General features: G+C 45.1%; 1 protein-coding gene across 1 annotated transcript in view; it reads left to right on the forward strand.

The window, feature by feature from the left end:
- MRPL21 (mitochondrial ribosomal protein L21) overlaps positions 1 to 17,119 on the forward strand; it is a 113,546-nt gene that overhangs the window by 2,860 nt on the left and 93,567 nt on the right. Inside the window, exon 3 of the mRNA XM_030199510.1 lies at positions 14,027 to 14,112. Within this exon, the coding sequence (XP_030055370.1) occupies positions 14,027 to 14,112 (86 nt within the window). The remainder of the gene's footprint in view (positions 1 to 14,026; positions 14,113 to 17,119) is intronic.

The following is a 17,119-nucleotide window of genomic DNA, read 5'->3' on the forward strand; positions in this document are numbered from 1 at the left end:
TAGTGCCCTGTTGCTAAGCTGTACTGTAGGCACGCTAGCATTATTAACACGCTCTAACACTAGAGATACCCCTATATTCCTATGGGTGTCTCTAGCATTAGTGCATGCTAAAAACGCTAGCGCACATTAGTAAACAGGGCCCATAGTTTAAAATGATTTTATTTTAAAAGTGATCACATAACCCGACGTAGCCACCAGAGCAGTGGCATTGGAGTCAGAATTGGTAAAAATGTAATTTTTTTTTTATTTTGAAGCTGGAGTCGGTTCAACATTATAACAAAAAATTTAAAGCCTAATATCAGTAGGAATCTGAGTTGGAGTCAGAGGTTTGGTGTACTGGCTCCACAGCCCTGGTGGCTACATTTTGGGGTCCTTTTACTAAGCTGTGAGTGGCAGTAAGGGCTCATGCGCTAAGTTTTGTCAATGGCTGCACACTAATGGCAGAGTTAGCACATGGATATAAACTAAGTCTAAACACAAGGGGGGATCCCTTCAAATTAGTCAATCTACACAAGTCTACCAAACAAGAGATACTCTTCTCAGGGTCTAACTTATAGAATAATTAAGAAGCGTGAGGAGGAAGCTCCCTGCCTCATTTAGCTGTGGGAGCAGAACTGCTTCATCGTTGGCTTACAAAAACCTTCTACTTTAGTGGTATAACGCCCCTTAATATTGGGCCAAAACAGGTTTATATTGGACCTAAACAGTTTTATATTGTTTGCATGCACAGAAAAATATATATTAAAGTGACTTTCAGCTATCACTTAGCTTCTTCTGGTGCTTCCTTTCCCACAAGTAAAGACCGGTCACTATAAGTTAGACCCTGAGAAGAGTATCTCTTGTTTGGTAGACTTGTGTAGAGTTAGCACATGGCCATAAATTGGGAAAATGGAAAATCAACCATTTCAGGCTGTGGTAAAAATGGCTTTAGCACGTGGGAAGACCCATGTAAGGGTGCGCCACTTTTTACTGCAGCTTAGTAAAAGGACACTCTGCCTGTAATTGCTATATCAGGGATACACAACATTCTAAAAACATATAACATTAATAACACTATATTAATTCAAAGGTAATATTGGAAGAAAAACACATTTTGTTTATATGCAAATTTATCACATCCAAATTAAAATAACACATATTGCAAAAAATCTAAAGTTCACAAGAGTTAGAAATAATTATAAAGTATTAAACATCATTACTCATCTTCTAAATATTACAGCCAATAAACTGTGGTTCTTAACATGATCAAATACATTCAATTTATAGCACCTATTTTGATCCCATCTTTGCTATTCTTTCAACAGCAGGGCCACGTTGGGTTATATGATCACTTTTAAAACTGTTTTAAGTATATATTTTGGTTTTCTGTGTTAGACCCTACTGGGAGAATGTGAAAAGTTCAGTAACTATTGCGTAGAGGGTCAACACCATGTTATGGATGGGGATCAGGCTTTGCTATACTTTTTTGGAAGTGTTTTACCTTTAGGTATCTAAAAATTTTCCAAATTCATATCTCAGCGTAGTGTTAAATTACCTAGTTTGTGCAGAAGAAGGTTAAACAAATAGCTTATTATAGGCTATATCATTTTTGGAACAGCTTAGTGGTTCACAAGTTTGATACTGTATTGGAGGAATGGAGGACTAAGCCTATGGTTTGAGCACTGGGCTTATAACCAGAGAAACCCAACTCAAGTCCTGCTGCTGCTTCTTGTGATCTTGTACAAGTCAACTTAATCCTCCATTGCCTGAGGTACAAAGTAAGTTCCTTGTCATCAAGCAGATGCAGCCATTACAGATGGGTTGTGTCCATCAACCAGCAGAGGGAGATAGAGAGCACACTTTTTTCAGTGCCTCATACCAGCTTGCTCCACTGCCTCTCTTCAGTATTCTCTATCTCCCCTAGCAGAGTGGCTGCAGCTTCTTCGAGCTCCATCTAAAATCTGCCTGGAGGTTGCTCCTATGCTTTTGCCAGTTGTTAGCAGGGGTGTTGGGGGCTATAGCAGCTTCACTTTAAAGGCACATAGGTTCGCCCTTTCCCTGCCTTACCCATACCTCCGTGAATGTGGACACATTGCTTAGCTTTCCCTGTCCTTCCCCACCAACAGTGGATGCAGGCACATAGGTTTGCCCTTTCCCTGCCTTTCCCACTCACCTGAGCCTCCGGAATTCTATTTACATCTGCTTTCCTCACAGCGTTAAAAAAAAAAAAAAAGGAACAGAGGTTTTTCCTTGCCTTTTTCTGTGGGACCGAAGCTGTGATACTCGGTCCAGTGAGGTAAGAGTGTTTTCTGACTCCTCCGGGGTGGGCCCGCGATCGGGGGGATTTTGGCTCGAACCGCCATTTTGAATTTTACCGCCGTTTTCGGCGATGGCTGCGGAGACAGTAAAACGCTGTTCCAAGTGTGGCAAGCGCAGATCAGCAGCGGGGCTCTGTAAATCGTGCTGTACAGACGTTAGAGCCAGCCCGAGCATGGCGAGCGACGATTCTTCGCGCTCTGAGCTGGCAGCGGGCGCCATTTTGAATTTACCACATGGCGCGACCTCCGCTGAGATGGAGAGTCCTGAGCCCGGGGGGAGGCCTCGGAGTGAGGCTGATATGGGAGCTACTAGCCCCGGCAGAGATCCGGGTGCCCAGGGTGAGTTTTTCTCCCCTGATTTTGTCTTATTAATGCATAAAGCATACATGCTTAAAAGAGCTCTCCCACAAAGCCCGGCATGGGCCTCTTCTAATGCCCCTCCCGGGTGGATTCTAGCCTGGGTATGCCCTCTGAGGCGTTATTCCCTGATAACTGGCAGAATATGAAGCGAAGAAGGGCTCATTCCCCTTCAGAGAGTGCTGCACCTCCATTTTCCCCCCGTGGTCGGGCTGCGAGGATTCGGAGGACTCTGGCAGGCCTTCATGGTCTGAGGAGCCAGAGTCTAGTGCAGAAATGACTCAGGATCTGGACAATCCCTCCGTGTTGAGGATTTTCCACCATGATGAGCTGCCAGTGCTTATTTCTGATGCCCTGCAGGCTCTCTCTATTGAGGACCCTGCCAGTGGCACAGCCTCCTCTGTGAATCCTAGGATGGCTAGTACCAAAAAGCCTGCTCGAGCCTTTCCTTTGCATGACTCCATCCAAGAGCTTATTTCGGCTCAATGGGCTGACCCCGAGGGACCTTTGAAAGTTTCCAGGGCTATGGGGCAATTATACCCTCTGAGTGAGGGCATATGGCTCGCTTTGCTATGCCTAAAGTGGATGCCCTAGTCACAGCTGTGACAAAGAGAACTACCCTCCCTGTTGACGGAGGTGTTGCCCTGAAGGATTTTCAAGACCGTAGACTGGAATCAGCACTGAAATGTTCATTTGAAATTGCAGGTCTCACTATTCGGGCGTCTGCATGCAGTTGTTATGCTGCTAGAGCCTGCCTGGCTTGGTTACAACAGGCAGTGGAACAGCCCGGTGATGGAGCGGAGCCCTTTTCAGATGTGGCTCCGCGGATGGAGTCGGCCTTGTTCTTTCTTTCTGATGGCCTTTATGATATTGTCAGAGCTTCGGCTAAACACATGGCAGTAGCAGTGGCGGCTCGCCGTCTTCTTGGCTACGGCATTGGGCGGCGGACATGGCCTCTAAGCAAAGGTTGGTGAAGTTGCCCTTTCAAGGCCTTCTCCTGTTTGGTGAGGAGTTGGAGAAAATTGTGAAGGGCCTGGGTGAGGCTAAACCCCAGCGCTTGCCCGAAGATAGGCCTCGGCCTTCCTCTAAGGGTGCGGCGGTCCACTCCTCTTACAGACCTCGCTTCCGTGAAGCTCGAAGGTACCGCCTGGGGCGTTCTGCTGGGTTCACTTCTCGTGCCCGTTTTCAGCAGAGGAACTCCTTTCGCTCGGACAAACGTTCCACAGCCACTGGCTCAAGGCCTGGAGTTCAGGGGCAACCCTCTCAGTGATGGTGCGCCGGCCCTCTCCTCGAGTCCTGTCATCGGAGGACATCTTTCCCTCTTTGCCGAGGAGTGGGCCAACATTTCCTCAGATCAGTGGGTCTTGGACCTGATCAGAGACGGTTACAGAATAGAATTCGACGCCCCTGTAAGAGACGTGTTTGTGGAGCCCCGATGCGGTTCTGCCGCCAAACGGGTGGCGGTAGAGGAGACTTTACAAGGTCTGATTCAGATAGGGGTCGTGTCCCCGGTACCTCCCGCCAAACACGGCTGCGGCCGCTACTCCATCTACTTTGTGGTGCCGCGAAAAGGAGGGTCTTTTCGCCCTATTCTGGACTTAAAAGAATTAAACAAGTCCCTGAGAGTGCGGCATTTTCACATGGAAACCCTGCGCTCCGTCATTGCGGCGGTACAGCCAGGAGAGTTTCTCACGTCTCTGGACCTGAAAGAAGCTTACTTGCACATTCCAATTTGGCCCCCGCACCTGAAGATTCTGAGGTTTGCGGTGATGGGAAAGCATTTCCAGTTTCAGGCCTTGCCTTTTGGCCTCGCCACAGCTCCCCGCACCTTTTCGAAGGTTATGGTGGTAGTAGCTGCCTTTCTAAGGCGAGAGGGTATTCGGGTTCACCCGTACCTGGACGACTGGCTCATTCGAGCAAACTCTGCTGCAGAGAGTCAGTATGTAACAGCCAGAGTGGTCTCAGTACTTCAATCTCTGGGCTGGGTCGTCAATTTGGCCAAAAGTCACCTGACCCCCTCGCAGTCTCTAGAATATTTGGGGGCCAGGTTCAACACAGCCTCGGGGTATGTGTACCTACCCGAGCAAAGGCGGTGCAAGCTTCAGAATCAGGTCCGTCTGCCCCTGAGGATGCCCCGCCCGCAAGCTTGGGACATTGTCCAGCTGCTTGGATCGATAACGGCCACCATGGAACTGGTGCCCTGGGCGAGAGCGCTGAGATCTCTACAGTATGCTCTACTCCAAAGATAGTCTCCAGTATCTCAGGATTACCAATGCAGACTTTCTTGGCTCCCTGCGGCCTGACTCAGCATGGAGTGGTGGCTCTCAGACAGCATGCTGCGGCGAGGAATGCCGCTGGTGCTCCCCGATTGGTGCCTAGTGGTGACAGATGCCAGTCTGAAAGGCTGGGGCGCACATTGCAAGGGGAAGCATGCCCAGGGTCTATGGACACCCGAGGAGTCAGAGTGGTCCATCAACCGCCTAGAGTTGAAAGCGGTGTTTCAGGCGCTTCTGGCCTTTCAAGTGACCCTGGAAGGATTGGCTGTCCGAGTGATGTCGGACAACACGATAGCAGTGGCCTACATAAATCGACAAGGCGGCACTCAGTGCAGAGCTCTAGCCGCGCAGGCCGAACAAATTTGCCACTGGGCCGAGCTGTATCTACAGTCCCTGTCAGCAGCTCACATTGCAGGTCAGAGCAACGTACAAGCCGACTATCTAAGCAGGCATCAGATCGATCCAGCGGAGTGGGAACTAGCAGACGATGTATTCCTGCAGATATGTGCCGAATGGGGCAAGCCCGTGATCGATCTAATGGCGACTAGCACCAATTCCAAAGTCCCGTGCTTCTTCAGCAGACGGAGAGATCCTCGTGCGGCGGGGTTGGATGCCTTGGCTCAACCCTGGCCTCCGGGCCTACTGTATGTGTTCCCTCTATGGCCCTTGATAGGGCGAGTGCTCCTGCGGATTCGGCTGCATCCAGGAGAAGTGGTTCTCGTCGCCCCGGATTGGCCCAGGAGGCCTTGGTATGCGGACCTCCGACAGATGCTCATAGAGGATCCCCTTCAATTACCTCTGGTTCCCAACCTGTTGTCACAGGGTCCGGTGACCATGGAGGACGCCGGCTGATTTGGTCTTATGGCATGGCGATTGAAAGGGCGCAATTGAGAGGCAGAGGCTATTCCAATAAAGTAATTACCACTCTCCTGCAAGCCCGCAAGCGTTCCACTTCCGTGGCTTATGCCAGGATTTGGCGCCAGTTTGAAGTCTAGTGAGATCACACCCCTGCGGGCTCCTGTCTCGCCGATTCTAGACTTTTTGCAGGATGGTGTACAAAAAGGCTTGGCCTATAATTCCCTGTGGGTGCAAGTGGCAGCGTTGGCCTCCCTGCGTGGCAAGGTTGAAGGCGTGTCTTTAGCTGCTCATCCGGATGTGGCACGGTTTCTTAGTGGGGTGCTTCGGCTCCGTCCTCCCGTGCGTGCACCTTGTCCAGCTTGGAACCTGGGGCTAGTGCTGAAGGCCCTTCAGGGTGCTCCCTTTGAACCGCTTCGGCGTGCTTCAGAGAAAGATTTGACACTGAAGGCCGTCTTGTTAGTGGCCATTACTTCGGCAAGACGGGTGTCAGAGCTCCAGGCGCTGTCCTGTAGAGACCCTTTTCTGCAGTTTTCAGAGTTCGGGGTCACGGTTCGGACCGTGCCTTCCTTCTTGCCTAAGGTGGTTTCAGCGTTTCTCCTAAACCAACCTATTTTCTTGCCCTCCTTTGTCGAGGAGGAGTTTCCAGAATCTTTTGGGCAATTGCACCTGTTGGACGTGCGCAGGACTCTGCTGCAGTATCTGCGAGTTACTAACTCTTTCATGACCTCTGATCATCTGTTTGTTTTGCTATCAGGTCCTCGCAGAGGGTCTCCTGCGTCTAAAGCCACTATTGCCCGCTGGCTTAAAGAATCTATCTTTTCAGCTTATTTGCTTGCCGGCCGGCCTCCACCTGATGCCTTTAAAGCGCATTCCACTAGAGGAATTTCCTCTTCTTGGGCTGAAACTGGAGCACTCTCTCTTCAAGAGATTTGTAGTTCAGCAACATGGGCTTCTAAGCTCTCTTTTGCCCGACATTACAGGCTGGATGTGGCTGCCAGGAGGGACGCACATTTTGGAGCACAAGTGCTGGCGCGTGGTGTGGCTTGTTCCCACCCTATCTAGGGATTGCTTTGATACATCCCATCTGTAATGGCTGCATCTGCTTGATGACAAGGAAGGGAAAATTAGGTTCTTACCGTGATAATTTTCTTTCCTTTAATCATAGCAGATGCAGCCATGATCCCTCCCTGTCTGATGCTATCTGCTGTAAATCTATTTCAAGTTCTGTTCGTGTTTCTTGGAGATTCCGTCCTTGGGAGAAAGTCGGAAAACAGTCTTCAGGATTCTTGTTCAATTAAAGGAGGATGACTTAATTCCCTCCAGTTTCATGTTTTGGAGGATGAGTTTATTCCCTCCGGGAGGATGAGTTTATTCCCTCCAGTTATGTCTCAGTGGAGGATGAGTTTATGCCCTCCGGGAGGATGTTTCATTCCCTCCATTCTGAGTTAATGCCCTTTGTTGTAGGGCCATCGTTCGCTGTGAGGAAAGCTCATGTTATTCCCATTGCGGTTTGCCATACTGCTTTGGAAGCTTCAAATACTGAAGAGAGGCAGTGGAGCAAGCTGGTATGAGGCACTGAAAAAAGTGTGCTCTGTATCTCCCTCTGCTGGTTGATGGACACAACCCATCTGTAATGTGTGTCATTAGTGGGTCTGTTTATTAAACCATGCTAGCTGCTTCCGTGCAGCATTGCTGACACAGCCAATTCAAAGTGAATGGGCTGTCGGCACTAGCACACACTAGCCATGCTAGCGGCTTAGTAAACCCCAGCATAAATTTGTACTATATAAGGGGAATATGAGTGCCTGTAAAATGGGAACCAAACTGGTATACATCCTAGGGAAGAAAAAGTTCTTCCTAATAAGCCATATAGGTAGCAGTGTGAGGCATTTGTTGAAATCCGAAATAAAGAACCATGCTTATTGAAGCATAGTGTGTGCTTAGTGCTGCGCGGCCCATAGCACACACTAAGCTTTCATTAACATGGCAAAAAATCTGTTAAAGAGATGATGCCTAATAGTTGGCACTGTTAACGCTTTTGGTTACATCTCTAGATTAGGGTCCTGGAATAAATGAACCTGTCATCGTATTTATATTCTAATTTCATGTATATTTGATCAGATCTGTTGTATTTAGTCGTAGATTTTGTCCACTCAACCAAACTAGATAGGAAGTGTGCAGATTATGGATGAGGTTTTGAATTATAATTTCAGATTTACCCTGTTAATCTATGACTTAATGCGTTTAATAAAAGGACAAAGTTGTCTGAGTAGGGAGAAGCAGTCTGAAGTTAAATCACTGTGATTAAGTGGACCCTAACTCTGTCCGCAAAGGCCTTTGCTATTTAAATAACTAAAAATGATGTCTGAGAGTTTTCTTTCCCTTGACCTCCCCCAGAGATGGGGGAAAAGAGCCAGGTAGTTATCTGCCTAGGTGGGGGTCAAGAGCAAACAATACTTGTGTAGTGCCTACTGTATGTGATGCTTTTACAGACATGCATAATAAGATAGCTCCCCTTTCTCAAAACTTACAGTTAAGCCCAAATTAACACTCAGGCCCAGATGCACTAAACTTTAGACCCTTTAACGAAGAATTTTTGAACCGTGGCATGCATTAAAGGCCATTTTCCGTCAACGCTAGCAGAAAACAAAAACAGAATGCAGATGAGCAAATTGTGTAGAAACCCTATTGAAATGAGATGCACTAAAGTTTTCCGCCTGCCCTAACGCTGGAAAACTGCCGGAAAGCTAATGACAGGTCTGTCCGACTAAAATCTTCTATGTAAAAACCACCCCAAAAAAAGCGAGGGGGGCGAAAACGCGCGAGTTCGCTGCTTCTCCCCGCTCCTCCTGCATCAATTGAAAAGTGAAAAAAAAAAGGATCGGGAGGGGGCAAAGGCGCTCATCAGGAGCGTCCTGTATGGACGGCCTTGCCCCCCCCCCCCCTGCCAGAGGTCGCCGCTGCTCCCCGCTTCTGCCTGTATGAAAAAAAACTTCAAAATAAAAATCAAACCTTTTGCAGTGCCGGACCCCCCTCCCTTCCTGTCTCTCTCTTCTCCTTCTCCCACCACTGCTCCGCCTCCCGCCATCCTCCGCCCCCGTGCCCCGCCCCCCTGAGGTTGTCGCTGCCGCTCCCCCCTCCACCGGTCCCCCCTCCTCCTTACTGGCTCGCGCAGCGCCTCTCACCTCTGTGTGAAGGCGGTGCACAGGCAGAAAGAACAGCTGATGCCTCCAGTCTTCGCATCTCTCCTTTCCTCTCTGGCCCGCCCTTGTCTGACGTAAGTAACCTACGTCAGACGGGGGCGGGCCCAGGAGGAAAGGAGAGATGCGAAGACTGGAGGCATCAGCTGTTCTTTCTGCCCGTGCAGCGCCTTCACACAGAGGTGAGAGGCGCTGCGCAGGCCGATAAGGAGGAGGGGGACCGGTGGAGGGGGGGAATGGTGGCGACAACCTCAGGGGGGCGGAGGATGGCGGGAGGCGGAGCAGTGATGGGAGAAGGAGAAGAGAGAGACAGGAAGGGAGGGGGGCCCGGCGCTGCAAAAGGTTTGATTTTTATTTTGAGTTTTTTTTCATACAGGGAGAAGCGGGGAGCAGCGGCGACCTCAGGCGGGGGGGGGGGGGGGGCAAGGCCGTCCATACAGGACGCTCCTGATGAGTGTCTTTGCCCCCTCCTGATCCTTTTTTGATGTTTGTTAAGATTTTATATTGTATGCAGGGGAAAGCGGGGAGCCACTTGTTTGTGGTGGTGTCTTTTTTTTGGGGGGGGGGGGGTTTGACGTTTGTGGCATGCGCAGAGCAGCCAGCATAACGCTTGGCTGCTCTGCGCATGCTTTAGGGGCTGATTACCGACAGGGATTACACCAATTTAACGTATCTTTAATGCATCGTACTTTACAATACCGTACCAAACATTAAAGACTTGGTTTTTTTTTTTGGTGCATTCTTCGTTTTTTAAAATTTGTTGAGGACTTTTACGTTTTACATTTTTTTACGAAAGGTTGATGCATCTGGGCCTCGGACTAAACTGCTCTTCTCAGTTTCTTTAACCCCCAGCTGTAAATTAGGAACTTCCTACAAGGATGCTGGCATTCATTAACATCAGGGTATTCGATTGAAACAATCACATTTGATTTAATTACTTAATATACTGCTTAATACAGAGACTTCAGAAGCACCTCATGCCCCCCCCCCCCCCCCATACAGCTGCAGGCGGGTGTAAAGTAGCATAAAATAGCATTACTTAATGATCAGCTTCAGAATCTCTTAGCCAATCAAATTATTTGCTCTTTTGAAAAGTTTTATGTGATTTTTTTATGATTATTGATTATTATATTTGACTTCCTGGAAGTGACCCAGTTTATTCTTTTGTGAGCCACACTGAACTTTAATGGTAAGTGTCTGATAGAAGTGTTGTTATTATTATACCGGTTTTCAGGATGTCCACAATAACTATGCATGAAAACCAGGCTGACTAGGGAGTTTTGCAGGAACCGCTTGAAAAACACTGGTGTAAATAGAGGCGCCCCTGGATCTATGTTGCCATCTGCTAGACTATTCTTAGATATCATGAGGAAATGGTCTTTGTGAGACTAATCAGTATGTGCTTTTTATTGTCAGTTATTGCAAATGTGTGCTGAAAGAAAGACAAGACAGTAGAGAGAAAAAAATGGCAAGACAGAAAAAACTGCAAAACAAAAACATAAAGGAAAAAAAGTGCTGCTCTGTTACATAACACATACAATTTACTTATGATGAAATAAGTTATTCTCATATCTGGCAATTTCTCCATGCTGATAACACACTTATTGGAAATTGATACATTCATCTCAGTAGTGTATGGTGCCGTTTAGCAAATGTAATCCAAGAAGATGTTCCAGTATGTTTTCCTTGAACTTGAGCAGGCATTTGCTTTGACAACATATCTTTTGTTTCTTTTTGCCCATCTGTGTGTGGAGCTCCTTTGTTTCCATGCTCACTTAATGAGAAAATTGAGCATTTTATTTATTTATTTGTTGCATTTGTATCCCAAGTTTTCCCACCTAATTGCAGGTTCAATGTGGCTTACATTGTACCGTAAAGTTGATCGCCAGTTCCGGTATGAACAAATACAAAGTGATCTAGTGGTAGAATAAAGTTCATGTGTGATAGGGAATTGTAGAGGGGGACGAGTTAATTAGCTAAAATGCCCTTACCTTAAGGTAGTCTTTCCTCCCCCTGTCTCCAGCCTTGAAGATTAGAATTCTGGTGTTTTTCTCTGGACCCTCCTTTCTTGTCAGCCTTATCCAAGATTTCAGTAGAGCCATTGTTCTCAGTAACCCTGTGGTGCCTGATTTATTAGTTAGTTTCCATACAGTTGTGCACAGTTTTGTGGGTTAGTGTGTTAGTTCATTTAGATGTATAAATTGGATATCAACAAACAAGCTGTAAGTGATATGTTTTCTGTTGCATTAATTTAATATTTCTGCAGCTTACTCTCATGAGTGCTGCATTCTTCATCATCTTACTTAGAGGGATTATCTACAACTTGCTTGTTGATCTTTATTTTGTAGCGTGTTAAGGAATTTTTCAGAATCACAAAGGTTTCAAGAGATTAAGATGTGGTGGTCCTTATTTTCATTGTCATCACCCAGAAAATTTCAGCAGAAGTCTTGTTGAAGCATATTGGAACAAACCAAGCAGATCAATAGAAAACACAAAGACATCTTTATTGATGACGCTCAAACCAAGATAGGCATCACGGGTTGTGTTTCGTGTGGCTGTGTATGCGCTGCCATCTTCTGGAGAATGATGTGACAGATGTTTGGCCATTGTGCTGGTTTTGTATGCTGCAGTGTTTTTTCAAAGAGGTTTTTGCCCCTGATGCAGCCCTTATGTGGGCAAAACATGGCCTGTGTCGGGCATTATCTTGGTTTGAGTGTCATCAATAAATATTTCTTTGTGTTTCTATTGATCTGCTTGGTTTGCTCCCAGATTGGAGTTTGCAGACCGGTTGCCCTGTTGTTTTCTTGCTGAAGAATGTTCCATGTATGAGTCATTGATCCCCGAAGGCAAGAGACGTGAGAGAGTGGTTTTGTTGTGTAATTATTTATTGTTCTGGAAGTGGTCTTTATCTTCCACATCAATGCCCAGCTCATGTAATTCCCTCATTCTAAAGGAATTTCTCATATTCAGACTTGTTGCACTACTGAGGTGAGGTCAGATCAGACATTGCACTTCTTGTTATTCTGTAGAAGGAAACATGCTCTATATTCCTGCTTCAGCAAAGTTCTCCATGGTGAATTAATTTTAACGCAAAAACAAAGAGGAGGTAAACGCCCTCTCGAAACCGTGAGATAAAAAACAAAAAGTGAGGAGAGTGGATGAGGATACCAAAAAATATGTATTTATTCACATGAAAAATCAAAATTAAAAAATAACAAATTTGTACATAAAATGGACCCATTTTATGTACAAATTTGTTATTTTTTAATTTTGATTTTTCATGTGAATAAATACATATTTTTTTGGTATCCTCATCCACTCTCCTCACTTTTTGTGAATTAATTTTAACTACAACATGCCCTAGTTGCCTGTGCTGTTGCTGGCATGTCAACAGTTGTGTGCTTTGTCTGAAAGATGGGTCTTTCTATTAGGAGCACAAGCTAGTATTAGTAGCCAGGTGACCTTTTTTATTAGGCAGGTTATATTGCAGAAGTACAGACTGAGGTTGAAAATACTATTCCTATATATTTTCGATATTTGAATTTCAGCAAGTTTATGATGCCAAGGAAAGTAATGTTATTGAGTTAAACTAGTGATTTTTCAAATTGCTCAAACAATTCTAGGACTCAATTCACAATATTTTTGATTAGAAGGGAACCAGTAATGAGGGAGATGGGTCATTCCATGTCAAGTGGTCTGGTGGTTCCTGCTCGACCATCACGGATTTCGATGAAATTTTCTCTGAACATTCATACTTGTCCCCAATGAACATTGGTAAAGTTTTACATTTGCCGATGCAATACTTGCTGAGATATAGTAATCTGTTTGACCCCATACTGCAGCCTTCTATGGTATGACTCCGAGATTTCGGCAACTTTGAGACACTGTGAGGCATATTTTCAAAGCACTTAGCCTTCCAAAGTTCCATAGAAACCTATGGAACTTTGGAAGGCTAAGTGGTTTGAAAATATGCCTCTGTATCTCCAGCAATATGTTGTTGAGAGAAACAAAATTTGGCCATCTTGTACAACCTTTTGCGCTCTATTAAACAAAATAATTAAAAAACATTTCATGAGCGATTTCCATGAAGAAAATTTGGAGCAAACTTGGTCCGAAAAATTTGCGGCTCGAAAAAATTGTAAAGTTTGGCTTTTTATATCTCTGGATTTAAAGGTGTGATAAACGTGAAAATTTGCACACAACAACTTATCAACACAAGGTTTTCGAATATAAAATTTCATTCTCCTAATATTTTCCATTAGTTCACAAATAGAGTGTAAAGTTGATGATTTTTGCAAAAATGCCAAAAATAGGGTATTTTTAGCCCACTTTTACAAAAAAAGACCTTCTGGAAGCTCTTTTTAATCATTTTCATTAGAAAGAGCATGTTTCAAACCCCTTCAAGCCCCGCCTCCCACCACCGGCTCTGGCACAGACCGTATAAGTCTGCCCAGCACTATCCCCGCCTCCCACCACCGGCTCTGGTACAGACCATATAAGCCTGGCCAGCACTATCCCCGCCTCCGAACCACCAGTCCCGCCTTTCACCACCGGCTCTGCTACCCAATCTTGGCTAAGCTCCTGAGGATCCATTCCTTCTGAACAGGATTCCTTTATGTTTATCCCACGCATGTTTGAATTCAGTTACCGTTTTCATTTCCACCACCTCCCGCGATAGGGCATTCCAAGCATCCACTACTCTCTCCGTGAAAAAATACTTCCTGACATTTTTCTTGAGTCTGCTCCCCTTCAATCTCATTTCATGTCCTCTCGTTCTACCGCCTTCGCATCTCCCTTACTGCCACAGTTTATTTTAATTTGCAAACTTTTTAAATTCTTTTTGATTTTTATCTACTTTTAAAAGATATTAGTATATTAGATGCAACAGACTTTAGTAGTTGGGGATTATTTTTATAAAGGAATCACTATGTTCTGGGGTTTTTAAGCTTTGAATTAATAAATGGTATTAATGTCTGATTGTGAAGGTTCAGTGGTCATATTTAATATACTGCCTTTCTGTGATGTCTTTTTCCAATAGATATGTTCCTAAAACCTCATTGTCTGCACCACCATGGACTGAAGTAAAGCTGCCAGACCCTACAGAAGAGGCTGAGCAGCATGCAGGTCAGTTAAGTTTGTATAAATTAAGAAAGTTGCAGACTGGTTTACTGATCTAAAGCTGTTAGAAAAATCTGGAGGTAATTCTCATTTTCAAATTTAGGGGGGTCTTTTATTAAGGTGCACTAGTGTTTTTAGCTAGCGTGAAAACTCAGCTGGCACTAAACGCTGAGGCACCCTTTATATTCCTATGGGCATCTCGGCATTTAGCGCGAGCTAAAAACGCTAGCTCACCTTAGTAAAAGACCCCCTTACTTTGCCTAAGCGATCTGAGATTTGATGGAGCAACCAGAGCTAGGGGCTGGAGCTGAAATATTTTGTATGTCGTGTGCTGGCAGGATACAAAGCATACTTGCACGAAATGCCTAGCCACCCGCCTGGTGTTACCCCGCAGCCACTCAGGGGATTTATCCCCAGCACAGCTCAGGTCCGCCTGCACTTGCCGCTTGTGCTCTACACTAACACCCTCCTCCCACTGATTGAGTCACAGCCGGCTCTGGGTGAGTCTCCTCCCAGATTATCCCCAGTGATTTCTAGCTTACTGGAGGCCATGCTCCCAGTGGTCCCTCAGTTCCCAGAAAGCACTCACAGACCCAACACACAAACCACCAGGATTCTTTATCAGTCCAGACAGGCAAAATGAATAAACAACTGTGTTTATTCTCATAAAAATATTGAACAGTAGACAAAAATGTGCAAATAGCAAAAGAGTCATTCCGTGTCAAGTGGACCAATTTTAAAGGTCGTCCCCACCTCACCATCTCAGATTTTGATGAAATTTGGTACATAGTTTCTTTATGATAAAAAACTAAGCTGTGAAAAATTTTAGTTCAAAAGACTAAAAATTGGAGGTTCTAGGGGACCTCAAATAAAGGGTTGCAAAATGTCGCCTGAGCAAAAATGACATTTTGGGCCAACTTCCAGAAGCTGTAAAACTGGAAGTTTTAGTAGTACAAGGGGGATATTTGGAGAACCTGCACTACTTTTAGGGCTTAATGAACTGGCAAAACCCCATGTTCCTAGTCCTCTTACATTTTGAATGGTTTAGGCTCAAACTTTGCCAAAAAAACGGCAAAACTCAATTTACAGCGATGTTGAGGCTGCTGTAGTTTCTAAACTAGTTGGCCTTTCAGGTTGATTTTTGGTAGGTGTACTAAATGTACGGCTGTAATGAGGCCTTCCAATTTGCAGCACCTTCCTTCAAGTGGTTGAAAAATTATAAGCGTTCAAAGTTGGTATAAAAAGCATTTTTGCCCATATTGGGCTATCTTTGATGCCCTTGATCTCCAGTGGGACAGCTTCAATATTCTTTCTTTTAGCACCATTAGAAAGAGCAGATTTCCTTCTATCAGAATATGTAGTTTTCAATTTGGAGTCTCTCCATATAAGGATTGCAAAAAAAGTGTTTTTTGGCCAGTATTGTTGAATGATAGATGAAACGGATATAGGGCCCATCGATGTTTCTAATTGCTGTATAAGTCACTCAGTTGCTTTAAGCATGCGGTGGTCCATGGTGGCTACGCCACTACCAATTCAATAGGAAGTGGCAACCTCATCGCCAAGAGTTCACGCCCGATAGCCAGGCAAGTCCAGCCACTTGGCACAGGTTCCCAAGCCTGAAGGTGGGCATCTTACTTGAGGTTCCCAAGCCTCATTTGGTTGTCTTTGCCTAGTTTCTCAAGCCTAATGGGGGTGTCTTAATGGTTCCCAAGTAAAACCTCAGTGCTGAAGTGACAAGAATTTTTCACTGATAAGTTTCACTGCTGTTTCTGGAAATGTATACTGTCGTCCAAGTGCTGTAGTTGCTGGTACTGGAAGAACTGCTAGAATATGCTGTTCAGAAATCCAACAAGAATCTCTTCTGCTAGGCCAATGAAATGATCGTGCAGGCCCGCATGGATGCATAAAGTTGACCAAGGCATCATGTTCTTCAAATGATGTGTCACAGACATTGCCAATCCACCATTTGTTGTCATAAACACAGGCAACATACTGCCCAGGCTGAAGTTGAGACATATTTATGCCAGGTACACTCACTGGGTCATCTGACTGACAAAGTTTGACAACAAATGAGGAGGAATCATTTGACACTCTACTGACTGAAATTTGGTTCAAGTCAATGGGAATAAATTGGTGATTTTCACGAGTTCCAGCAACTGTGGAAGCTTTACTGAATCTTTCCTCTTGTGCAGATCTTGAAGATTCAATTTCATCCTTGGAAACAAAAATGAACTTGATTTTATTTATTTTTTGATCACAAAATTCAAACAAGCCTTGTGCTGTGAGAATTTGGCTATTTTTAGGTCGTTGCAAACTAGCCTGAGCAGCTAGTCGCTTTGTTGTACCACCTATGGCATCACATGGTGACTTGCCATGGCTTGTGCCAAAGCAATTCCACTGTGCACTTATTCCAAATTCTGTTTGATGATAGCACAAGTTGGCAAAGTTTTTGAAGTTCTTGTATTGTGCAGCTGAGCCATCACTAAAGTATGTTACATATTTTATTTCTCCAATTTTGCTTTTCAAGAACGCGATTAATTTTTCCAAGAATGCATGTACAGCAACTGCATCATGCCGCAAGCTGTCACTTATTATGCAAACACTTATGCACTGAATTTCACTTGAAGCATCACGGAAGTACACAACAAATGGATGCAGTGTAGCTTGACTGTTTTCCCAGTGGAAACCTTGAACAGCATCTTGGACAATAAAGGAGTAGTTTTCAGCAAAGTCCAAGAGAACAACAATTTCACAAGGATTTAGGTTTTCTTTAACAGTTTTTAAGTATTGTGTCTGATGTTTGGAAATGTAATGGTGAATTGACAGGTTTGAAACTTTCAATGCAAGCTCAGATACAAAATCATCAACATACATCTGTTTGGTCTCCAGTGTGGTGCGATCTGTATGAACCCACTGCTTAAACTCGATTGTTTCACCTGAGTCAGCATCACTGAACACTTCTGTCAGGTAATTTTCAAGCACATCTTTACCTGGACATATTTCACACCTGTGA

Source organism: Microcaecilia unicolor, chromosome 4 (genome assembly GCF_901765095.1).
Source record: "Microcaecilia unicolor chromosome 4, aMicUni1.1, whole genome shotgun sequence".
Classification (NCBI taxonomy): domain Eukaryota; kingdom Metazoa; phylum Chordata; class Amphibia; order Gymnophiona; family Siphonopidae; genus Microcaecilia; species Microcaecilia unicolor.